The sequence below is a fragment of the Lytechinus pictus genome, chromosome 4 (genome assembly GCF_037042905.1).
Source record: "Lytechinus pictus isolate F3 Inbred chromosome 4, Lp3.0, whole genome shotgun sequence".
Lineage (NCBI taxonomy): Eukaryota > Metazoa > Echinodermata > Echinoidea > Temnopleuroida > Toxopneustidae > Lytechinus > Lytechinus pictus.
This window is the reverse complement of record NC_087248.1, coordinates 26,494,436-26,515,036: the sequence shown is the minus strand read 5'-3', so window position 1 is coordinate 26,515,036 and position 20,601 is coordinate 26,494,436. Positions and strand designations below refer to the sequence as shown.

The 20,601-nt window shown below is 37.9% G+C and overlaps 2 protein-coding genes across 2 annotated transcripts in view; one reads left to right on the top strand and one right to left on the bottom strand.

Moving 5' to 3' along the window:
• LOC129258767 (intersectin-1-like) overlaps positions 1–1,123 on the bottom strand; it is a 51,407-nt gene extending 50,284 nt beyond the window's left edge. The window contains exon 1 of the mRNA XM_054896997.2: positions 947–1,123. The gene's annotated coding sequence lies outside the window, so the exon portion shown is untranslated. The remainder of the gene's footprint in view (positions 1–946) is intronic.
• Positions 1,124–1,447: 324 nt separating this feature from the next.
• Positions 1,448–20,404, top strand: LOC129259221 (quinone oxidoreductase-like protein 1). Its single transcript, XM_054897524.2, has 6 exons — positions 1,448–1,568; positions 9,265–9,415; positions 11,514–11,627; positions 14,585–14,718; positions 15,411–15,522; positions 17,247–20,404. Exons 1-6 carry the CDS (start codon positions 1,494–1,496, stop codon positions 17,447–17,449), a joined length of 789 nt encoding a protein of 262 aa, XP_054753499.2. The 5' UTR covers positions 1,448–1,493; the 3' UTR covers positions 17,450–20,404.
• The last annotated feature ends 197 nt before the right edge of the window (positions 20,405–20,601 follow it).

Sequence of the window (20,601 nt, the reverse complement as noted above, 5' to 3'; positions counted from 1 at the left end):
CATATCGGCCGATTGAATTGGAAATGCGTGAGCTGTTAACGCACGCGCGCTCATTTTCAGAACAAAGTCGCGCCCAGCTGAGCGAAGACGTCCGATGTTTAGAGCCGAAAGAGGTCCATTTGGTAAGTAAATTATTATTTACCGATTTCTATATCAAAATCATTGATAGAAATACCTTATTAAAATCGGCATTGCGCAGCTAAAATTATTTTATCAACAATTGAGCAATTATTTTGGAGTCTAGAGCGCGATTTAAATTGCCAAAATTGATCGCGGCAGCGGCGCACAACTCTACACGTCCGATAATTGGAAACTGCGTCCGATTTTTGGCAAAAAACAAGCTTCTGGTAGTAAGTAAATAATTTCCGTTTACCATAATTTTTTCAATTCTATTTTCTATGACATTAATCATGTTAATATTCAACATTTGTACTACGGAATTAACATGGCTTTTATATGATTCAGTAATTGCATTTTTGTTACTTTTGGTCATATTATTAATTTTTTATGGAATTAGATCTATGCTTTGGAGTTTTTTTGAAGTGTCAATATATATATTTTTGGGCACACATTACAATTTACATGATGACTCCGGCATCCGGCATATTTTTTTCAATTCTATTTTTTTATCATGACATTATTATTAATATTCAACATTTGTACTACGGAAACAGACATGATATTTATTTGATTCAATGATAGCCTATACACTGCCCACACTCCACAGTCACACTAGTGCACCACAGCCTCAGGCTCAGGCCAGTGTGGTCACAGGACACAGCCCAATAATAAAGCCAAGGAAAGGCCTCATCAGCTCAGTCATGTCACTCAGTGGTGGCAGTGCTCACCGCTCACAGACAGTCACACATCCGTCCCCACTCACGCAGGTCACATCAACGAGTGCAGTGGCAGGCTGGCAGCACATCGATTTGGAAATCATACTCACCAGTAATACTCTAATATTGATGAAATGTTTAATAAATGACAGAGGTCCTTTGAAAAGGGTGAACGAAGGGGGATTCTAGTAAAAAAAGAAGTTAATCAACTCAGCTCGGTTCGATCCGGAGACAGAAAGTGGACTCGCCCATCTTGCTACATGTAGAACCTAACTTAGAGGAAATGTAACCCACCCACCTTTATAGAAAGCGCAAGTTTGATTGGTCAATTTTCTGAGAATGTGGAATTATTACAAGTTTCAGAGTAGACACGGAATGAATGATACTAGCTACAGACTTGGCAATTCTGTAATTGAATCATCTGATACACACATTGCACAATGAAATATATTATTCGATTTATAAAACATCAAGAAAACAAGCAAATCAGTCTTCAATAAAAGTTCTAACGTTAGCACGCCCCTTCTATACGAACCAATAGAAATCCATGTAACAGCAGTAAATAATCACAATTATGACCTTTGACATATATCGTCTGCTTACGTTAAGTTACTGGACTTTCGGTCAATTCAAGCAGAAAGCCAGAAGTGAATATTCATGATGAAATTCGTCTATTGGTCAGTAAGATCAGACGGTCCGCTCATAAAAAAAGAACTTTTACTTGGGAATGAGGTGAGTGACGTGAATCTGTAAGTTAAGACAGAATTTGAATCGAACTATGGGAACTTTGATTTGATTTTGATGATGATTGCATCCGTGTAAGTACTACTAAGTTATGTGTGTGCGTGCCTTTGGCTTCCGCGCCCTGCACTCAACGTGTCATGGGACTTGGCATGCATGCTCTGCCTTTGCTCGCCGCGCCGGCGGCGCGGCAGCCGCCGCGGCAAGGCCAAGGGCGCAGCCGGGGCCGAGGCGGTCCAGGACATAGCTGAGTGAGTGAGTGAGGGAGGGAGGGGTGACTGAGGGTTGGAGGGAGAAAGTCAAAGAGCTGGTAGGGAAGGAGTGAAGGAGCATTGACAAAGACATTGTTTTGAAGTTCTTTTTTAACTAATAATGTTAGTTGTTATACTGACTGTAACTGGTAAAATAAAAAGGATGGAGTGATTAATTTAAATTCAAATGCAAATCATGACGTAGACATCTGCCAGCTGTCTGTTTCGAGGAGTTTTTTAACATTTTTTTAAATAATAAATTTCTCCTCGTACACAGACGGCTCGCTATCGTGCAGCCACCATAGTAGGGGGTAAACAATGCAAAATCCCCCCAATGGGGCTCATCAATTTTTGTCTTTATTTCATAAATATACAAATTACAAGGAGAACTGTATACACCTCCACTCCAGTTTAATAAACTCTTCTTGGACTTGGACTTGGAGTATTTCGGAGGAACATCATACCAAGTATCCGTTTACGTGTTTTGGCCTGAAATGCACCAAAACGGGGAAAACTAAACTTAAAAGGGGAAAAAACAGTGACTTACTTCGGCTGTTGCGCAACTTCACTTCCCTGTTTTATCCGAACTTAATACATAAACATATGGCCATTGAGTCCCTGTACAGATCGAGCTAGAACTTTGGTCTCTGTATTTGGTGAGTGGAGCCAACGGAGTTCAGTGGAACAGCCAACAGACCGAAGCTTTTGGTCTAATCATGAAGCTTAAATAGCTCCATGGTCTAATCATGACACTGCATGGACACAACTAAATTATCCTGCTCACAAATTTCTGAATAATTGAAAAGGTTACCTTCTTCGCTGATTTTTAATTAATGCACTTCTTTAGCCTAGGTGGGTGTTTCATGAAAGTTGGCAGCACTAAAAAGTTGTCTTTCTCCTACAGTAACCATAGTAACAGTCAGAGGCTTGACACTGCATGCATGGACACAACTAAATTATCCTGCTCACAAATTTCTGAATAATTGAAAAGGTTACCTGCTTCGCTGATTTTTAATGCACTTTAGGTGCCAGGGTGTTTCATGAAAGTTGTCAGCACTAAAAAGTTTCTTTCCCCAACAGTAACCACAGTAACAGTCAGAGGCGGGAGCTTCTCAGCCAATCAAAAGCGAGGCTTTCACTAAAATGGTCAGCACTGACAATTTAGTCAGGGCTGACAACTTTGATGAAACACCCACCTGGATGCGAAATCGAACGATACACAAGACCAGCATGATGATGATCAGAGCTCACTCTCTCACAAGTCATCACTGGGACATAGTTTGCACGTGGGACAGATAATGTTTTGACATATTAGCCACAAATTTATGTTTTCAGTCGCTTATAATATCAAAATTAATTCCATATAAAACCATGAATATCTTGATCGGGAATTTACATTTATATATCCTGTACAGTATCCAGTAAATTTGCCTTTTTATAAAGAGGCAAATTTAAGTTTGAAGAGGAGGCAAGCGTAGCGTCGTAGGTTGACTATAAAATAAAACTATATGTTTGAAGAAAAGGAATGAAGGGAATAACTTTAATGTTTTGATATTTCTATATTTTAAAAATATTTTGAAATATTTTGGATAAAATTAAGAAGTGGCAAAGTCTGTGGCATGGAAGAAAAACCAAACTCACTATTTGGATTAATACTCATTGTTGACTGAAAAAGGCAGAGAATCGAGATCGCACAGTTCAGTGAGTCAATATGCCTAAGTTTTTTTTTGCAAGATTCACTAAATTGCCAGCCTATTTTTCAGCAGACCCAGACCTATAAGTTGTACACAAAATAAATAACAGACCATGAAATACTGATTTATGATCAATAATATATGGGAAATAATAAGATGGCAAATATAGCGATCTTCAACGCTTATATATAAGCGTCGAAATTTGTAGCCATCTCCTTGTATTAGTCTATAATATACGACGTGTCAAATTGTCAAATCCAGATCTCCTCTATATATATATATACCAGGGGGAATTGTAGCGAACTAGTTCGCTATTTTCCAGATCTCCTTTATATACAAACGACGGGAAATTGTAGCGAACTAGTTCGCTATTTTCCAGATCTCTATATACATACGACTGGAAATTGTAGCGAACTAGTTTGCTATTTTCCAGATCTCTATATACATACGACTGGAAATTGTAGCGAACTAGTTCGCTATTTTTCGGATCTCCTAGATATGTACACGAGGGGGAATTGTAGCTATTTCCAGATCTCTATATAAATACTACGGGAAATTGTAGCGAACTAGTTCGCTATTTTTCGGATCTCCTCGATATATACACCAGGGGGAATTGTAGCAAACTAGTTCGCTATTTTTCGGATCTCCTCTATATATATACGAAGGGGCATTGTAGCGAACTAGTTCGCTATTTTCCAGATCTCCTCTATATACAAACGACAGGAAATTGTAGCGAACTAGTTCGCTATTTTTCGGATCTCCTCTATATATATACGAAGGGGCATTGTAGCGAACTAGTTCGCTATTTTCCAGATCTCCTCTATATACAAACGACAGGAAATTGTAGCGAACTAGTTCGCTATTTTCCAGATCTCTATATACATACAACTGGAAATTGTAGCGAACTAGTTCGCTATTTTTCGGATCTCCTCTATATATATACGAAGGGGCATTGTAGCGAACTAGTTCGCTATTTTCCAGATCTCCTCTATATACAAACGACAGGAAATTGTAGCGAACTAGTTCGCTATTTTCCAGATCTCTATATACATACAACTGGAAATTGTAGCGAACTAGTTCGCTATTTTTCGGATCTCCTAGATATGTACACGAGGGGGAATTGTAGCGAACTAGTTCGCTATTTCCAGATCTCTATATAAATACTACGGGAAATTGTAGCGAACTAGTTCGCTATTTTTCGGATCTCCTCGATATATACACCAGGGGGAATTGTAGCAAACTAGTTCGCTATTTTTCGGATCTCCTCTATAACCTTGAACCTTGAAGAAGTACTCTCCCAAAAGCGTACACGCTGTCCTGGAGAGGGTTGTGCTATGTCAGGTGCTGCCAGTGCTTCAGGTGATGTGGTGATCCTGTGGTGGTATTCTTGGTGCACTATATACAGTGTGCTAGGTGCAGTGTGCGGGTGGTGCGTGTGTGTCCCTCTTACAGCATCTTAAGGGGAGGGGGAGGCAACATTTGCTGAATGATAGGCAATGTTGCTCCCCGGAAGCCAGGTATAGAGGTCGAAGTTACAGCAGCGTTTGGGAGAGTATTCCAAATACGGATGGTTCTTGGGAACATACTGTACATGTAGCAGTTCACTCTACAAAAAGGCTGGGTGTACTTGAGCTGATGTCCAGTGTGTTGTGAACGTTGTGGACGAGAACTGCTGCTTAACTTAATCTGATGTGGCATGTTGATGTAAACATAATTGTGATGAATTTTGTAGAACATCTCACATTGGCTAAGAATGCGTCTGTGTTGGAGAGTATCCCAGTGAAGAGTTGACAACATCGATGTTACACTGGATTCTCTGCTATAGTCATGAAGGACAAACCTAGCACCCTGACGCTGAATGTTCTCAATAATGTTTGTACATCTTTCTGTATGTGAGGATTCCATGCACATGAAGCATACTCAAGTTGTGGTCTGACAAGTTGCTTGTATGCAATGTCTCTCACTTTCAGGTCACATTTACCCAATGCTCGACGTATGATTCCAAGAGTACGAGCAGCTTTGGAGGATATCTTCTGTGCATGGGAGTTCCAACTCAGGTTGTCTGTGATGGTCACACCGAGGTATTTACAGGAGGTTGCCGTTGGAACAGGTTGGTCACTGATGGTAAAGTTGCAAGCCAAGGGTTGTCGTTTCAATGAGATACACATGTGGGCACACTTCTTGACATTGAAGGACATATCCCACAGTTTTGCCCAATCTGATAATGTTGAAAGATCTCGCTGGAGAATGGCGTGGTCAGCTCTTGTCTTGACCTTGCGATACAGCACACAGTCATCAGCAAAGAGTCTGATTGGTGATGAGATGCATTCACAGATGTCATTGATGTACAACAGGAATAACACAGGCCCGAGTACTGAGCCTTGCGGCACGCCTGAGAGTACACTGGCTCGTGGTGAGGATGTTCCATCAACATGAACTGACTGAGATCTGCCTGATAGAAAAGCTTTGATCCATCCATGCATTTGACCAGTAATGCCATAATACTCCAATTTGTAGAGCAGCTTCCTGTGTGATACCTTATCAAAGGCCTTACTAAAGTCGAGAAGAAGGCGTATATATATATACGAAGGGGCATTGTAGCGAACTAGTTCACTATTTTTTGGATCTCCGTCGTATATATATATAGAGGAGATCCGAAAAATAGCGAACCAGTACGCTACAATTGCCCCTCTTGTATATATAGAGGAGATCCGAAAAATAGCGAACTAGTTCGCTACAATTCCCCCTCTTGTATATATAGAGATCAGAAAAATAGCGAACTAGTTCGCTACAATTCCTCCTCGTATATATAGAAGAAATCCGAAAAATAGCGAACTAGTTCGCTACAATTCCCCCTCTTGTATATAATTTTATAGAGGAGATCTGGAAAATAGCGAACTAGTTCACTACAATTTCCCGTCGTATGTATATAAAGAGGAGATCCGAAAAATAGCGAACTAGTTCGCTACAATTTCCAGTCGTATGTATATAGAGATCTGGAAAATAGCGAACTAGTTCGCTACAATTTCCCGTCGCTTTGTATATAGAGGAGATCTGGAAAATAGCGAACTAGTTCGCTACAATTCCCCCTGGTATATATATATAGAGGAGATCTGGAAATAGCGAACTAGTTCGCTACAATTTGACACGTCGTATATTATAGACTAATACAAGGAGATGGCTACAAATTTCTACGCTTATATATAAGCGTTGAAGATCGCTATATTTGCCATCTATAAAATACCGATATTGTATGTACATCAAGTTATAGCGGATTCGATTTTCTTTATTATTGTCTTAAAGAGGCAAATTACATTTTGAACTTTGAAGAAGAGGAAAATGTAAATGGGTCAACAAAGTGAAACTATATGAAGAAAAGCTGGATGAGGGGAATACTTTTATAGTGTTAATTTAGATATTTCTAGATTTTTATTTAAAAATATTTTTGATAAAAAATGATAGCCAACTATTTAAAAGAAATTAAGTATTACCAGTAATTCCCTAGCTGGATTGCTTGATCTCCCCCGCCCTTTTCAGAAACTTCGATAAGTTTTGTATTAAAGGGATGGTCCAGGCTGGAAATATTTATATCTCAATATATTAGAGAAAAATTCACAGAGCAGAATGCTGAAAATTTGATCAAAATCAGATAACAAATAACTTCAAATGTTATTTTCTCCCTTTTTTGAAGCTCTTGCTGAATTTTTTCTGCATTCAGTCAAGTACTTGTGTTGGCTATGATTGATAAATTTTGACACGTTATATCACAAAAACTTTGATTGGATGTGCTTTTTAATCTCAATACAAAGAGTTACGATTGATCAGATCAATCGCAACTATGGAAAGCCAGCAAAGTCAACATATGAAATGCATGTTTGTTCAAAAAAAAATTCTAGATATGAATGCATATCCATGCATTCATTGATTTCTTGACAATTTGGGGTGTTCTCCTTTGATTACAAAGGACATTCTGCAAATTTCCTGTAGAAAAAATTATGACACTGATGGATTTCCATAGAGTTACGACTGATCGGATCAATCGTAACTCTTTGTACAACGGGGCCATGAATTCACTTTGAGTGACTTTTATGCATACACATGTACATGTATTGTTGGTTATTGGGTGGCTTGTTGCATACAAAAAGCATCCAAAGGATGGGAAACAAGAAAATTATTAAAAGCAAATACAAGAATCAATATGAACAATCTTATGGCATTTTTAGCTTTAACACGTAAATTCAGTAGCACAGAGTTATTTTCTATGGTCTATTAAAAAAAAGCCAGACTTCAGAATACAGACTGATGCTTTTTGCTCAACAAGTCCGGCAGTGAAGATTTCCTGCTCTAGATTGTCATTTTGTATAAAGCTTTTTCCTTCCCCCTTTTTTCTGAATTTTGTGATGAAATGGTAGTGTAAAACACATATGTACAATGCTTAATTGTCTTTTATTATACCGTATTTCTTTTTCTATTTGATTACCCACTATCTTCTCTATTGTACTTGTATAGGACACCAATCATTTTCCATGAATAGCGCCATCTCTGGGCCATGTTGTGAAAGGTTGTTTGATTTCAGAGTTTGTAGTTTTGTTCAGATGTTGATGAGCTGAAAGTCATGCTTGAATTACTTCAAATACCGATAAAAAAGGAATGGGACTGTTGGAGGGGAGGCAGCGTAGCTCAGTCGGTTAGAGCGCATGTTTCGGATAAGATCGTAGATCTCAACGTGAGTCCCGCTCATGCCGAAACGCGTCTAACAAAAAATCTGATGTTATAGCGTTGTGTGTTAGCGTGCCTCGCCACTGTATTCAGTGCAGGTGTGAATGCAGTTGGAAAACACTCCGTCCATCGGAAAGGACGCAAATGTTGGTCCCGTGTATAGGAGAGTCACAACCTATGCACGTTAAAACCAATACACTATTCGTCAAAGAGTAGGGTGTTCACCCAGTGTACCGGCCCCCGGTACTACAATACTGCAAGAATCTTCAGGATTGAAGGAGGCAGTCAGTGTAGGATGAAGAAGATGAAGAAGAAGAGGGGGAAAATCCCTCACTGTATACATACAAACATTTTGGGCAGTATTCTCCTATTAATTATTTCTTTGCTGAATATGATAAAAGAAAATTGATGATTGTTCTAAAGAAATGTATTTAAATGGGTATATGTATGGGACATTCCACTATGTTGTCAAGACCTAAATTTGCATATGACTCCACTTTCCCCCCAAAAGTAATAAGATGTTGGGGTCCATGTCCCACCTATGATTAAATCTAACAAGTTTTTTTTTACTTTCTTTGCCTAGAGTGAGTTTTTATATTTGCCCCATACATAATGCCCATTTTACCAATTATGCAAATAAGGTGCCCCAAAGATTAATTGCATAAATTTGCATATTGTCAAGTTTTTCTTGATGAAATTTTAGAATTGAACATTTGGGCTTTCTAAATCCAACAAAAGATAATAGAGATGAAATTTTGCCTTCTAGGGTACGTGAAATTTTCTTGGACTTAACCAGAAATAATATCATATTTTATCGTTTTCCTTTCCTTTCTTTTCTTTCCTTTTTGCTTGGCGCACCCCCCCCCCCCCTCCATCTCATGTATATAGTGCCAGACTCTCACAATGTACATGTAACTTTAATGCGGATAAACACACTCTGTTATAAAAGCCAACAAGTACTTTTGTGAAACTGTCCCCTAGCTGCTAATGTGCTCAAGTACATTTTTTTTTCCTGAAATGCAGGAATCGATTCCAGAGCCTGGAGGTCCAGAGGTTCTTGTCCGTATCAAGGCATGTGGCCTCTCGGATGTTGATTCAGAGCTTCTACAGCCCTTGGGACAGACCAGACAGGAGGTACCATGTGGGCTTCAATTAGCCGGTATTGTTACAAAAGGTACATGCACACATGTAGGTTTCAAGTCCTGGGTCCTGTAACACAAAGGTTAGCGATTGATCGTACGCCCCGGGGGGGCCACTTACATTGACGAGTGGATACCATGCGCGACCAAAAAAACACGTAAAAAGGATGTCCTTTTCACGATAGGGCACGTTACGTACGTAACGTGATAAGGGTGTCAAAAACACAAAAATAATGAAAAAAGGGTGTCTATTTCGGTAGGAAAATTACGTGTTTAGGGTCGAATTTGCGGGAATGATAAAACAAAATTAAAATGTTTTATAAATGATGTCCATTTTGCCCCAACACTTTGTGTTTAGAGTCCGATTTGCGCGAGGTGTAGAAGGTGGGGTCGTACTAAACCAAATAAGGTAAAGCCGACGACCGAAGGACCCGTAACAATAAAACATTCCTGTACTTGTTTAGGGGTTCATTTCAGGGAATATTTGCCAAGAGTATCGTTTTGTTTCCAATACTTGTTAAGGGTAGGGTTTCACACGCCAATACTTGTTAAGGTGTGCATTTTCAGAATATGGAAATTACGTGTTTAGGGTGCTTTTCGAGACCCTATGGTCGCGCATGGTATCCACTCGTGAATGGAAGTGGCCCCCCCCCCCCGGGTCGTACGCTTGATTCTGACGATTGATTGTACATTGTATTTAATGGAATCAGTCGTAAAAAATGTTCTATGATCATTGCTACATGTAAGTTTTGTGTTACGGGCCCCTGGTTGAAGTATTTTGATATGTATCAACTAAAGAGCTCTAATTTGTACACTGTAACTGTTTAACAGTTACAGAAGGTGCGAACGGGTGCAACCCTTAAAAAATTGAAAATATAATGGTGCATCCCACTCATTCTGGACGAGGTTAAAGAGAAATTCCAGTATTTGCAGTAAACACTGATTTCATGAGAAAGTCTGTAAAACCAGGCTTAATTGTCAGTATATCATCGAGGATCTAGATCTGGTGCAGTTACATAAACTGAACTTTGTGAAATCTTGAAATCTACGCTGAATAATGTTCAGACTGAACTTCCCCAACACAGATAAGCGCACGTGGGACAGTGTATAATTATTGCTTTGGGCATCGGGCCCGACGCTCTACCCGAATCCTGTGATTATTTGCAGATTTCTCAGCAATTACACAATTTCTTCCAGAATCCTTTGGCACATGCGTTTTATTTATACAAACAGACACTTTGGTGGTCATTTCATTGGATTCTGTACGAACTCATTTTGATATCGTTACCAAAACTAGCATTTACAGTACCTTTAAGTGTACCCCGCATAGAATGCCTTCACACCCCCTAAAATGAACGATGAAAGTACGCATTGAAACTTGGTAAACAGCAACTCGATGAGTCAAAATTTGGATCATGTAATTCATGTTTCTCCCTTTTTATTTTTATTCACTTTCTTTTTTTATCCTTTTTTTTCCCCTTAGTTATGACTTTTTCTTGTTTGCATTGTTTATCTCAATTTTTTTTAACTCTTCATCCCATCACTCAGATGGTAATTTTTTGCACCAAAACAAGCATTAAAAATTACCGATTGTATAAATCAATTTTTTAACATCAGGGACCAGTCTTACAAAGAGTTATGATTGATCCAATCAACCTTTAATGATATGGAAATCCATCAATGTCATATTTTTTGTACAGGAAATTCGCACAATGTCCTTTGTACTTAAATAAACTAAATAAACAATTAATGTATGAATATATACAAAATTTTATATCTAGATTTTTTTTTGCATATATGCATTTTGATGTTGGCATTGCTGGCTTTCCATAGTTGTGGTTGACGGGATCAATCGTAATTCTTTGTAAGATGGGGCCCTTGGTTACTTAATTGTCATTTCACAAAAAATCTTTCTGGGCCCCGTTACGTAAAAGTTACTATTTTGGTAACTTTGCCATCCAATGGTAACTACCATGGTAACGCTGAACAGCCAATCAGAATCAAGGATTCCATGCAAGTTACCATTGGATGGCATTAAAGTTACCATAATGGTAACTTTTATGCAACGGGACCCAGATCATTAAATTTTCGAAATTTTTTGTAATTGTTTTTTATCATGAAATTTTCTTTCAGTTGGGTCATCAGCCACCAGGTTTAGCGTGGGGGACGATGTCGTCGGGCTTCTCCCCATGGATACATCCTCATCTGGATGTGCAGAATATTGCATTGTCAATGAGAATTATTTGGGTAAGCTATAGAATATCAATCGGAAGTTACTTTTATAGGCTACATCAGGGTGGGAAATATTTTTCATTCTTTAGGGGCTGCATCCTTTTTTCCACATTTTGGCGATTGTGGAATTTTAGAATTTTTTGGGCTGTTTCTTTCAAATGAGGGCTGCTTTTTTAATATGGGTAACAAGCAATTATGCAGTAAATTCAACTATCATTATTCTGCCATAGATAGAATATTGATTTTATAAATAATCTTAAATATTGTTTATGACAGATCTTGGGGTGACTCTAGAAAGAATGGTTGGTCGCCCCAAATCATGTACTTTGGGGGAGTTTCGGGGGCAATTTAGGCTGTCATGAGGGTGAAATCGCCCGTTGCCCTCGTATATTTCTTACGCTGAGCTATGTGTACACTATTTAGTAGGGTGTCCCCCTAGTAACTTTTCCCTGCCTGTCCCGGATAGAACTCAAAACACGATTATGATGATGCATCAAAAAGTTGGTCTGTACTTTTGTTCCATGACATTCGCTCCGGTGACAATTGCTCCACTGTAAATTCCACACACTAATGGCATGACCAACTTCAACTCTGGATTTAACACTATACCCAATCCTAAACCTGACATAAAACCCTATTGCAACCCTAACCCTACAGTGTACATATATCTTAGACGAAATAAAGACTGGAGCAAATGTCGCATCACCTGTACCTTATGTAACCAGCTACCCCAAAGTCACTAGGGAAGGTTCTGTGAAAATTGCCAAATTTTTAATAGTCATTTTGTCTTCAAAAAGGAAAAAAATATTTTGAAAATTTAGCCTATGAATTTGAAAAAAAGTCATTCTTCTTCACACTTTCATAATTTGAAGTTTTAAAGTTGAGCTATTTAAAAAAAAAGCAAGATACAAGAGTCTCGATCTTTGACACCATGTTTTGCGGACTGCTTGGTAGTTTCACTGAGGTTGTGCAGAGTGCAAATCTCAAGGTTGAGTGAACCCCAAAATTCAAACTTTGTTTTCTCCTTATTTGTTGAAGCTCTCGCATAATTTTTTCTGCATTCAATCAGGTACCTACTGTAGGTAGTTGTGAGGGTTATGTTGATCATGTTTGACTAGATACATGTATGTATCATTTCAAAGCTATAGTATAGGACATGCTCTATCAAGTTTATTGTTGTTTTTGTGGTGGCTTTTCACGTATAGGGTTGAAGATATTTTGGTTTGAATATACTGGTCTTGCATTTGATTCAGGATTTTTTTTTCGTTCTAATAATAGAATAAAAAAAACACAAACATCAAGTCATAGCAATCCATCCTATTGTCCCTTATTTTGTTGTCATGTGAATATGCCCCAGGTGGTTTTTCTTTTGGGTTTAATATTGTTGTAATTGCTCGTTGACAATTTGAAATATGTGTCATGCTTTGTCCCTGTATATCTTCCGTTTCACCGAGGACAAGTTGTGATGCCTTTTGGGGATACATATTAAATTATTGAGGCTCGATTTGTCAATTTTAAAGGTGTGTTCAAACAAAGTTGTCAAAACTAGAATCACAATCATGTTCACTGGTGTGATTCAAGTTAGAAACCTCCTGTTTGGGTTGGGGGTTGAGGCTCCTGTAATGTGTCACTGCCCCCCCCTCCCCTGCGCACACACACACACACACACTTGAATACAAGTTCCAAAATCCTAATTTCACATTCAAGTTAATAGAAATTCAAAATTTCATATTTCAATTTTCAAATTGAAGTTTAGTAGTAAAGGGATATGCATAATCCGTCGTCTAGTGGTTAAGACTCTCGTCTTTCAATCTGAAGGACGTGGGTTCGATTCCAAGTCATGGCATGTTTTCCTTCAGCAAGAAATTCACCCACATTGTGCTGCACTCAACCCAGGTGAGGTAAATGGGTACCAGCAGGAAGTAATTCCTCAAAAAGCTGTGCACACCGGAATCGGTAGACTATATTATTTATTATTGTTATTATTATTCTTTAATCTATGAATATGAAATATTGATTATGAAAAAAATTATTTTGTTCTAAACAATAGAAATATTGATAAAAAAATAATAATCCCTATTCATTACAAATGAAAAAATGTATATCATGGACCATCAGCTATGGAGTTCATTGGTGTTTTGGGGAGCTTCTGGCATGTGAAATTCTGATTATTCATAAATGCTCAATCATGTTTTCTTTAAACTTTAATCAATACATGTACAGTTGAGGCTTGAAGTTTACATACACCCAGGAAATTCAAAGAAAAATTGACTCTTGCCAAACATCTTAAAATTTACTGTATCTTATAAAAATATTTGTGCTATCATGACGAATGTGATATCAAACAAATGAGTTTGTCATGCCCCTTCATCACATTGCTTTGTCATCAGGAGCAGAAAAATATTTAGGTGTCATTTTCCCCAAAAAAATCTTCATAGTTTACACAAATTAAAAACAAAAACTTGACAAAAACATTTCATATTTTGCTAGTTACTAGTACTTCTCAACAGAAACATTTCATGATAGAAAATGTAATATAAATCATAGATTTTACAGTTATATATTTCTATGAAACAATATTTCAAAATATAATAACAATCAATAGAATACATTTGACACAAATATCACTATATTTCTTCAAAGAAAATTCCACCTGAAATATACATTAATCCCAACGGCATCCCAATCATGTGAAAGAACTTAATAGCCTCTTTTATTTGATACCAAATTTGTAATAGTAATGTTTATATTTCTGAAGATATACATGTAGTAAATTTTACAATGTTTGGTAAGCGAACAAATTTCACTGAATTCCATGGGTGTATGTAAACATTTGGCCTCAACTGTATGTTTCTGTATTTTTCTGCTTAATTTCCATAGTTTAAAATCATTGATAGAAACACCATGTTCCCTGGTAGTTTTGTTTATGTAATGCATATATGTTATTAATCATTTGTTTGATATACATGTAGTGATAAAACCCGAGAAGGTGAGCTACAGGGATGCTGCTAGCTGTGTTGGTGAGGGGTTGAAAATGTATACTGCTCTGCGGTACCTTGGTCATCTGCATGGTGGAGAAACGATTCTTATCATGGATGGTGCCCGGGTAAGAATATGATAAAAAATGATACACATGTTTGTTCCAGGAAAAATGATGATGATGGTGCTTGAGGTGATTTCCCTGTGAAGTGCCCACATGCCGTTCCCGCATTTCTGTGCATGTTCATGTACTGTAATTTTTTTATTCTAATGTAATGTGTATGTACTTTTTATATTGGTCAAATAAATAATAATAATAATAATTAGGGCCCCATAAAATGCCATTCATTGCGATGTTAAAGCTTATTCAATGTTGTACATTAATAATTGGCAGAAAGTTGTAAAATGTATATGTAGCCTTCGAAAAATGAAAATGACATTTTGCCTGATGTATTTAGAAGGGGCTTGGGGCGCTTTAACTGCGTCCTTTAGCAACTCAGTCTGGTATTTAACAGTTGCCAAAGTACATTGAATAGCAACATGCAAATGTAGCATGCATTGATGTACTATTCTATAGGTCACCAGTCTATGCAATTTATGCATCCTGCTATGTCAGGCTAGCTTACACAATATCTTGCTTAAAAATTTGCGTAAGAAAGGAGAGGACTTGTCCATGAGGTAAATACCGAAGTCTGGTTTATAACAATATGTGAATATCAAAGGAAAATAGAATTTTTAAAGAGTAGTTTATGTTTTGATCTCCATGTCATCCCCCACATCTCTTATCCTTCAAATCTCTCTCTCTCTCTCTTTCTGTAGCCTGCAGGCTATATTGGCATTCAGTTAGCCCAGGGCTGGGGTGCGAAGGTCATCACGACAGCAGCTTCAGAAGAAGAAAGATCTTTCCTCGAGAATATGAAACCCGAACTCGGTAAGACATTTCTTGCTCCTTTTATTTTCACCATCATCTTTAATAGTCAGCATTTCCCCTCTTAGATAGAGTTACAGACTATGTGTAATGTTGATATTTTCTCCTTCCACCTTTTTTCTGTTTAGAGCATATTTCCTCTTATTCAGACCACCCTTAGCACATTTTCCATGTGATATTTGGTCTTCCCTGATACATGTATATTCCATTTTTATATTGCGGTTTGATTATGCATCAGAACTACCTCTCTGAGTGCTTACAGATACATTATTGACAGATATATTATTACCCTGGTCAGCGGATCCTGACATGCCTGCACATAACGTATGCACTTTCTCCACTCCCTGGGTAGCATTCCAACAAGAGTTCCAAGACTCAATTGCTAGGCATACAACATACATGTATGCTTTGCCATCCTACCGGGTACCCATTTAACACCTGGGTGGAGAGTGGCAAAGTGTGAATTGACGCCATGCCGAAGGACGCTAGGCCGCGGTAGGATTTGTACACCCGATCCTCAGATTACTTTATACCGAGGTTTTTTACCTGACTGCTAAGAAAGCACGAATGCCTGTGAGCAAGCAACCAGGGGACCGACGGCTTAAGGTCCTCTCCGAGGGACCTGGTCATGAGGATAAATGCCTTACCAAAGGGCACTAGCGCACCACTTGGGAATCGAACTCGGGTCACCGGAATCCGAAACCCCCGCTCTACCGACTGAGCTATGGCAAGTCAGCAGTCAGAACCACTACGCCATGACTCTTCCTTTCATTTTATGCCATCCACCTTCAGATCCCTTGCTCCTTTCATAGGTTCACCAACTTCTATCCTCAGCAGGTGGACCATGTGTCTCAAACCACTTCTCTTTACCGTTTCCACAGTCAAATCCAGGCTCGAACTTCCCATGAGCTTGTGTGCTGTTTGGATCAGATATTCTAACACCATTTACAACTATGGCACTTTACTATATTTGATAATAATGAAAATGATAGTGATGATAATGATAATAATGGTAGTCAATGATAGTATTGATATTTGTCTGAATAATGATAATAATGATAAACTATGATAAATAATCCAAATAATAACAATCATTATAATGATGTAAATGATAATAAGAAGAATAAGAATAATAATGATAATAATAATAATAATAATATATAATAATAATAGTAATAATGATAATGATAATACTAATAATAAAAGTAATAATAATGATAATGATTATAATAATAATGATAATAATGATGATAGTAATGATAAGAAGAACAATAATAATAATAATAGCATTAATATCAATAATTGAATACCGTGACAATAATAATGGTACTGATGATGCTAAAAGATGATGAATTCTGCTCTTTCTTTCTCTCTCTCTCTCCATCTTTTTTTTCTCTCTTCCTCCTTTGAGGTGTTGTGGCTCATTGGATAAGTTTTAGGACTTTGAACCACAAGGTCCGGGGTTCAAATACCACCACTGCGTCCTTTGGCAAGGCGTACTACAGTATCTACATTTGCCACTCTCCACCCAGGTGTAGTAAATGGGTACCCAGTAGGAAGGAATTCCTTTAAAGTGTATGATCAGGATGGCCGTGCCAAAGCCGGGGTAATAGTATGCAGCGCTTTTAGAAACATTGTAACGCGCTATATAAATGTTGCACATTATTATTATTATTATTCTTTCCCTACACAATGACTGTCTGCATTGTATCTTGTATCTCCTACAGCCCGTGTGATAGACGCCAGTGGAAGTAAAAGGTTTGCCATCCTTAATGAATGTTTAGAGGACACTGGTGGTCTAGGGGTAGATTGCATCCTGGATAACGGAGGTAAGCATTACACCTTTTTAGGTCTGTGGTTTCAGACTGCTTCGAAGTTCATCAGATCCAGGTATTTTCTGATCGGCAAATTTACCATGATCAGAAAATAGGAGGTTATTTTTTCAATGTGAAAGCAAGTTACGGATAATGTCCCCAAAAGAAAATGCCCGCTATAAAATAGTAGGTACTTGTCAAAATTTCTAGAACTTTAACAGGTACTTTTCCAAGGTGGCAGGTATTTTGGCAGTGTGAAAGCAAATTACGGGAACTTTTAGCCCAGCGTGTAGTTGGGTGTGGGCAGCTGCTGAGCTAGCGATTTTGAATCTCGTGCCTTGGTTGCTTATCAAACCATACTGCGCATGCTCGTGACTTCAGGAACTTCTCCCCGAGGATATATTTCGGGCAGTTTGAGTGCGGGAATAATATACAGGTATTTTTTAGCCTGAAAAAGTTCTTGTACAGGGATTCTTGTTATTGAGGCGGTTTGAAACCACCTCATGTGACCTAGATGTAGCGGCCACCCCAAACCAACAATAAGTCAACCAAAATGAATATTGAGTTTTTCATTGAGCATGAAAAGCACTCCCAAGCTTTAAAATGATATCAAGTTCCCTCATAAAGTATTTGATAGAATACAGTAGACATTCAGAAAGGGGTTCACTCATGCGTAACATATGCACACTTTGCAATTTTGGTGAAAACCTACAATCAGGCCACACAAAATGGTGTAAAAAGAAACTCTTATAGTATCTTTTGTTTATTCAGATTTGAAACTTCAATCTTTTAAAGTATGAAGAAGAAAAATTGCTTGCCCCACCAATGAAAATATTGGGGGTGGGGGCAAACATCATTTTGCCCCCCCCCCAATAATTCCGGATGTGCAAAAATAAAATAAGATTGTAATGTTACACAGAAATCGGCAAGCGAGATTGAGATACGCAACTCGTTCTTGCTCAAAATGTCCGCTTTTCAGATTGGAATATGAAAATTATCAGCTCGCACTCGCATCAATCATTTCCTGAGTATAAATCCATACATTTCATGATTAAATATGTGAATAGAATGTCCCGTTTTCAGTTCTAAACTATTAAGAACTCCTGCTTCGATTTGCTATAATCTTTTGTTGGATATATACATGTACATGTATGTTGTTCTTTATTAAATTAAACTGTCAAATTTTTTCAGATCGAAACATCAAATTTTTTAGCTCTCGCGCTTCGCGCTCACATCTAATGTTCTTTTAGATACCAATCTTATAATTGGTACCCAAAATGCTTTAATAGAATATCAAGCTTTCAGGTCAGAATGTAAAGAAATTTCAGCTCGCTCTAGGCACTCGCATTATCTGTGTAGTGAGATAAGTATCCTCCTCATGAGTTACTACAAACAGTCCTAAGCGGGTACCTTTTTCCTCTTTTCAGGTCAGTATACTAAAAAAAATTCAGCTCGCACTTCGCGCTCGCATTAATTTGTTGGTGAGACAAGTGTCCCTTTCTCATGAGTCATATCTATACACACACACTTATACATGTATATAGGCCTATGTGTGTGTGTGGGTCAGTTTTTGTGTGTGTGTGATTGAGCGCCTTTGGAACGTTGATTCATGATTATGCCCCCCCCCCCCCCATCTGAGAAATGGATTGACGCCCCTGACATGTACCTACATGTTCATGTGGGGGCGTCGTGGTCTAGTGGTTATGACAATCGTTTTTCAATTTGAGGTACATGGGTTCAATTCCCAGCCATGGCGTATTTTCCTTCATCAAGAAATTTACCCACATTGTGCTGCCCTCAACCCAGGTGAGGTGTAAAGTTACCCGATAGGAAGAAATTCCTTGAATGCTAGAGTGCCTATAGGCAGCACAGCAATTATAGCCAGGGTAATAATGATAACATTATTGCAATGCGCAGTTGAGTAATTTTGCGCAATATAAATGTACAATTATTATTATTACATGCAAAAAATGAAAATTGTATTATTTGTACTTGTAATAAAATAAAAGATGAACAATGAGTGAGAAATATCACCAACTCGCTCATTTGATTATCCCTGTGATGTGCGTACAAGTATGTACATGTACCGATAAGTTATTATTTTTTGTTTCAAGCAAAATAATTGAAATATCCTACATTTCTTATTTCACATTATTCAAAGAAATTGTTACTGTTATGTCATTTGATTTTGCTCTTTTCAATTCAAAAGATTATTTTTTTTGAGAGGGGAAGGGGGGGTTTGACTATACCCATTAACTCTTTGTGCTGGGTCATGAACCCCTGTGCTGAATTATTTTCAAGGAGGGAAAAAATGGGTTGTTTGAACGTGAAATGCGAAGTTCGGGCGGCACCGAGTGTCCATTGGTGCGAGGTCTGTATGAAAAGGGATTTAGAAGTGCTTTTTCTTTGATAAACATGTAGTGTCACCTAAAAGCATGACAGAAGTTGTAAAGTATTTATTTTCGCAGATTTCCAGACGTACTGTAGTATGAAATCACAATACATACTATGTAGCTGTATGAGAAATAATTGCATAAAAATGCGTGGCTAATGTGAAAATGTGTGAAAGAGCACGACCTAGATACAGTACAAGAGTCAGGAATTTAAACCAGTGTCACAGTAAATACATGTGACTGAGGTTACGATTGACTCTCACTGGGAAACTGATTTAGGGATCCGTATTCAACCATGAACGCAAACGTTGAGAGAACCATGCAATATCCATGATGTACATGTATGCCGGGAATGTGGTATTTCTTGCATAAATATGAGAGGAAAATAATCTTTTTGATCCGAGATATTTGGTTACTTTGTGATCCATGTGCTCTCGGTCGTGAACACAAAAGTTGTGAGAAGCATGTAGAATTATGCAAGGAATGTGAAAAAGGTCTTTTGCCCTATAAAAATATGAAGGGAATAATTCTTTTTGATCCATGAGTTATTGGATAAGTTAATGATGTCATGTACATGCTCAACTGTCAACACAATTGTATTGAGAAGCATGTAATTATGCAAGGAATGTGAGACATGTCTTTTAAAATCTCAAAGAAAACATTTATTTTGATCCAAGAGTTATTTCCTATTACATTGTTACAACATACTTCCACAACCATGAACCCTAAGATTGAGAGAAACATGAATTTCTATCTACAAAGTAGGATATTCTATTTTTTTGTGTGTGCAAAAATTCTTTTACCCGGGATAATAAAAATATCAAATGAAATATCTTTGGCAACTCTGTGTGCTACGAAGTCAGGAACTTGACCAT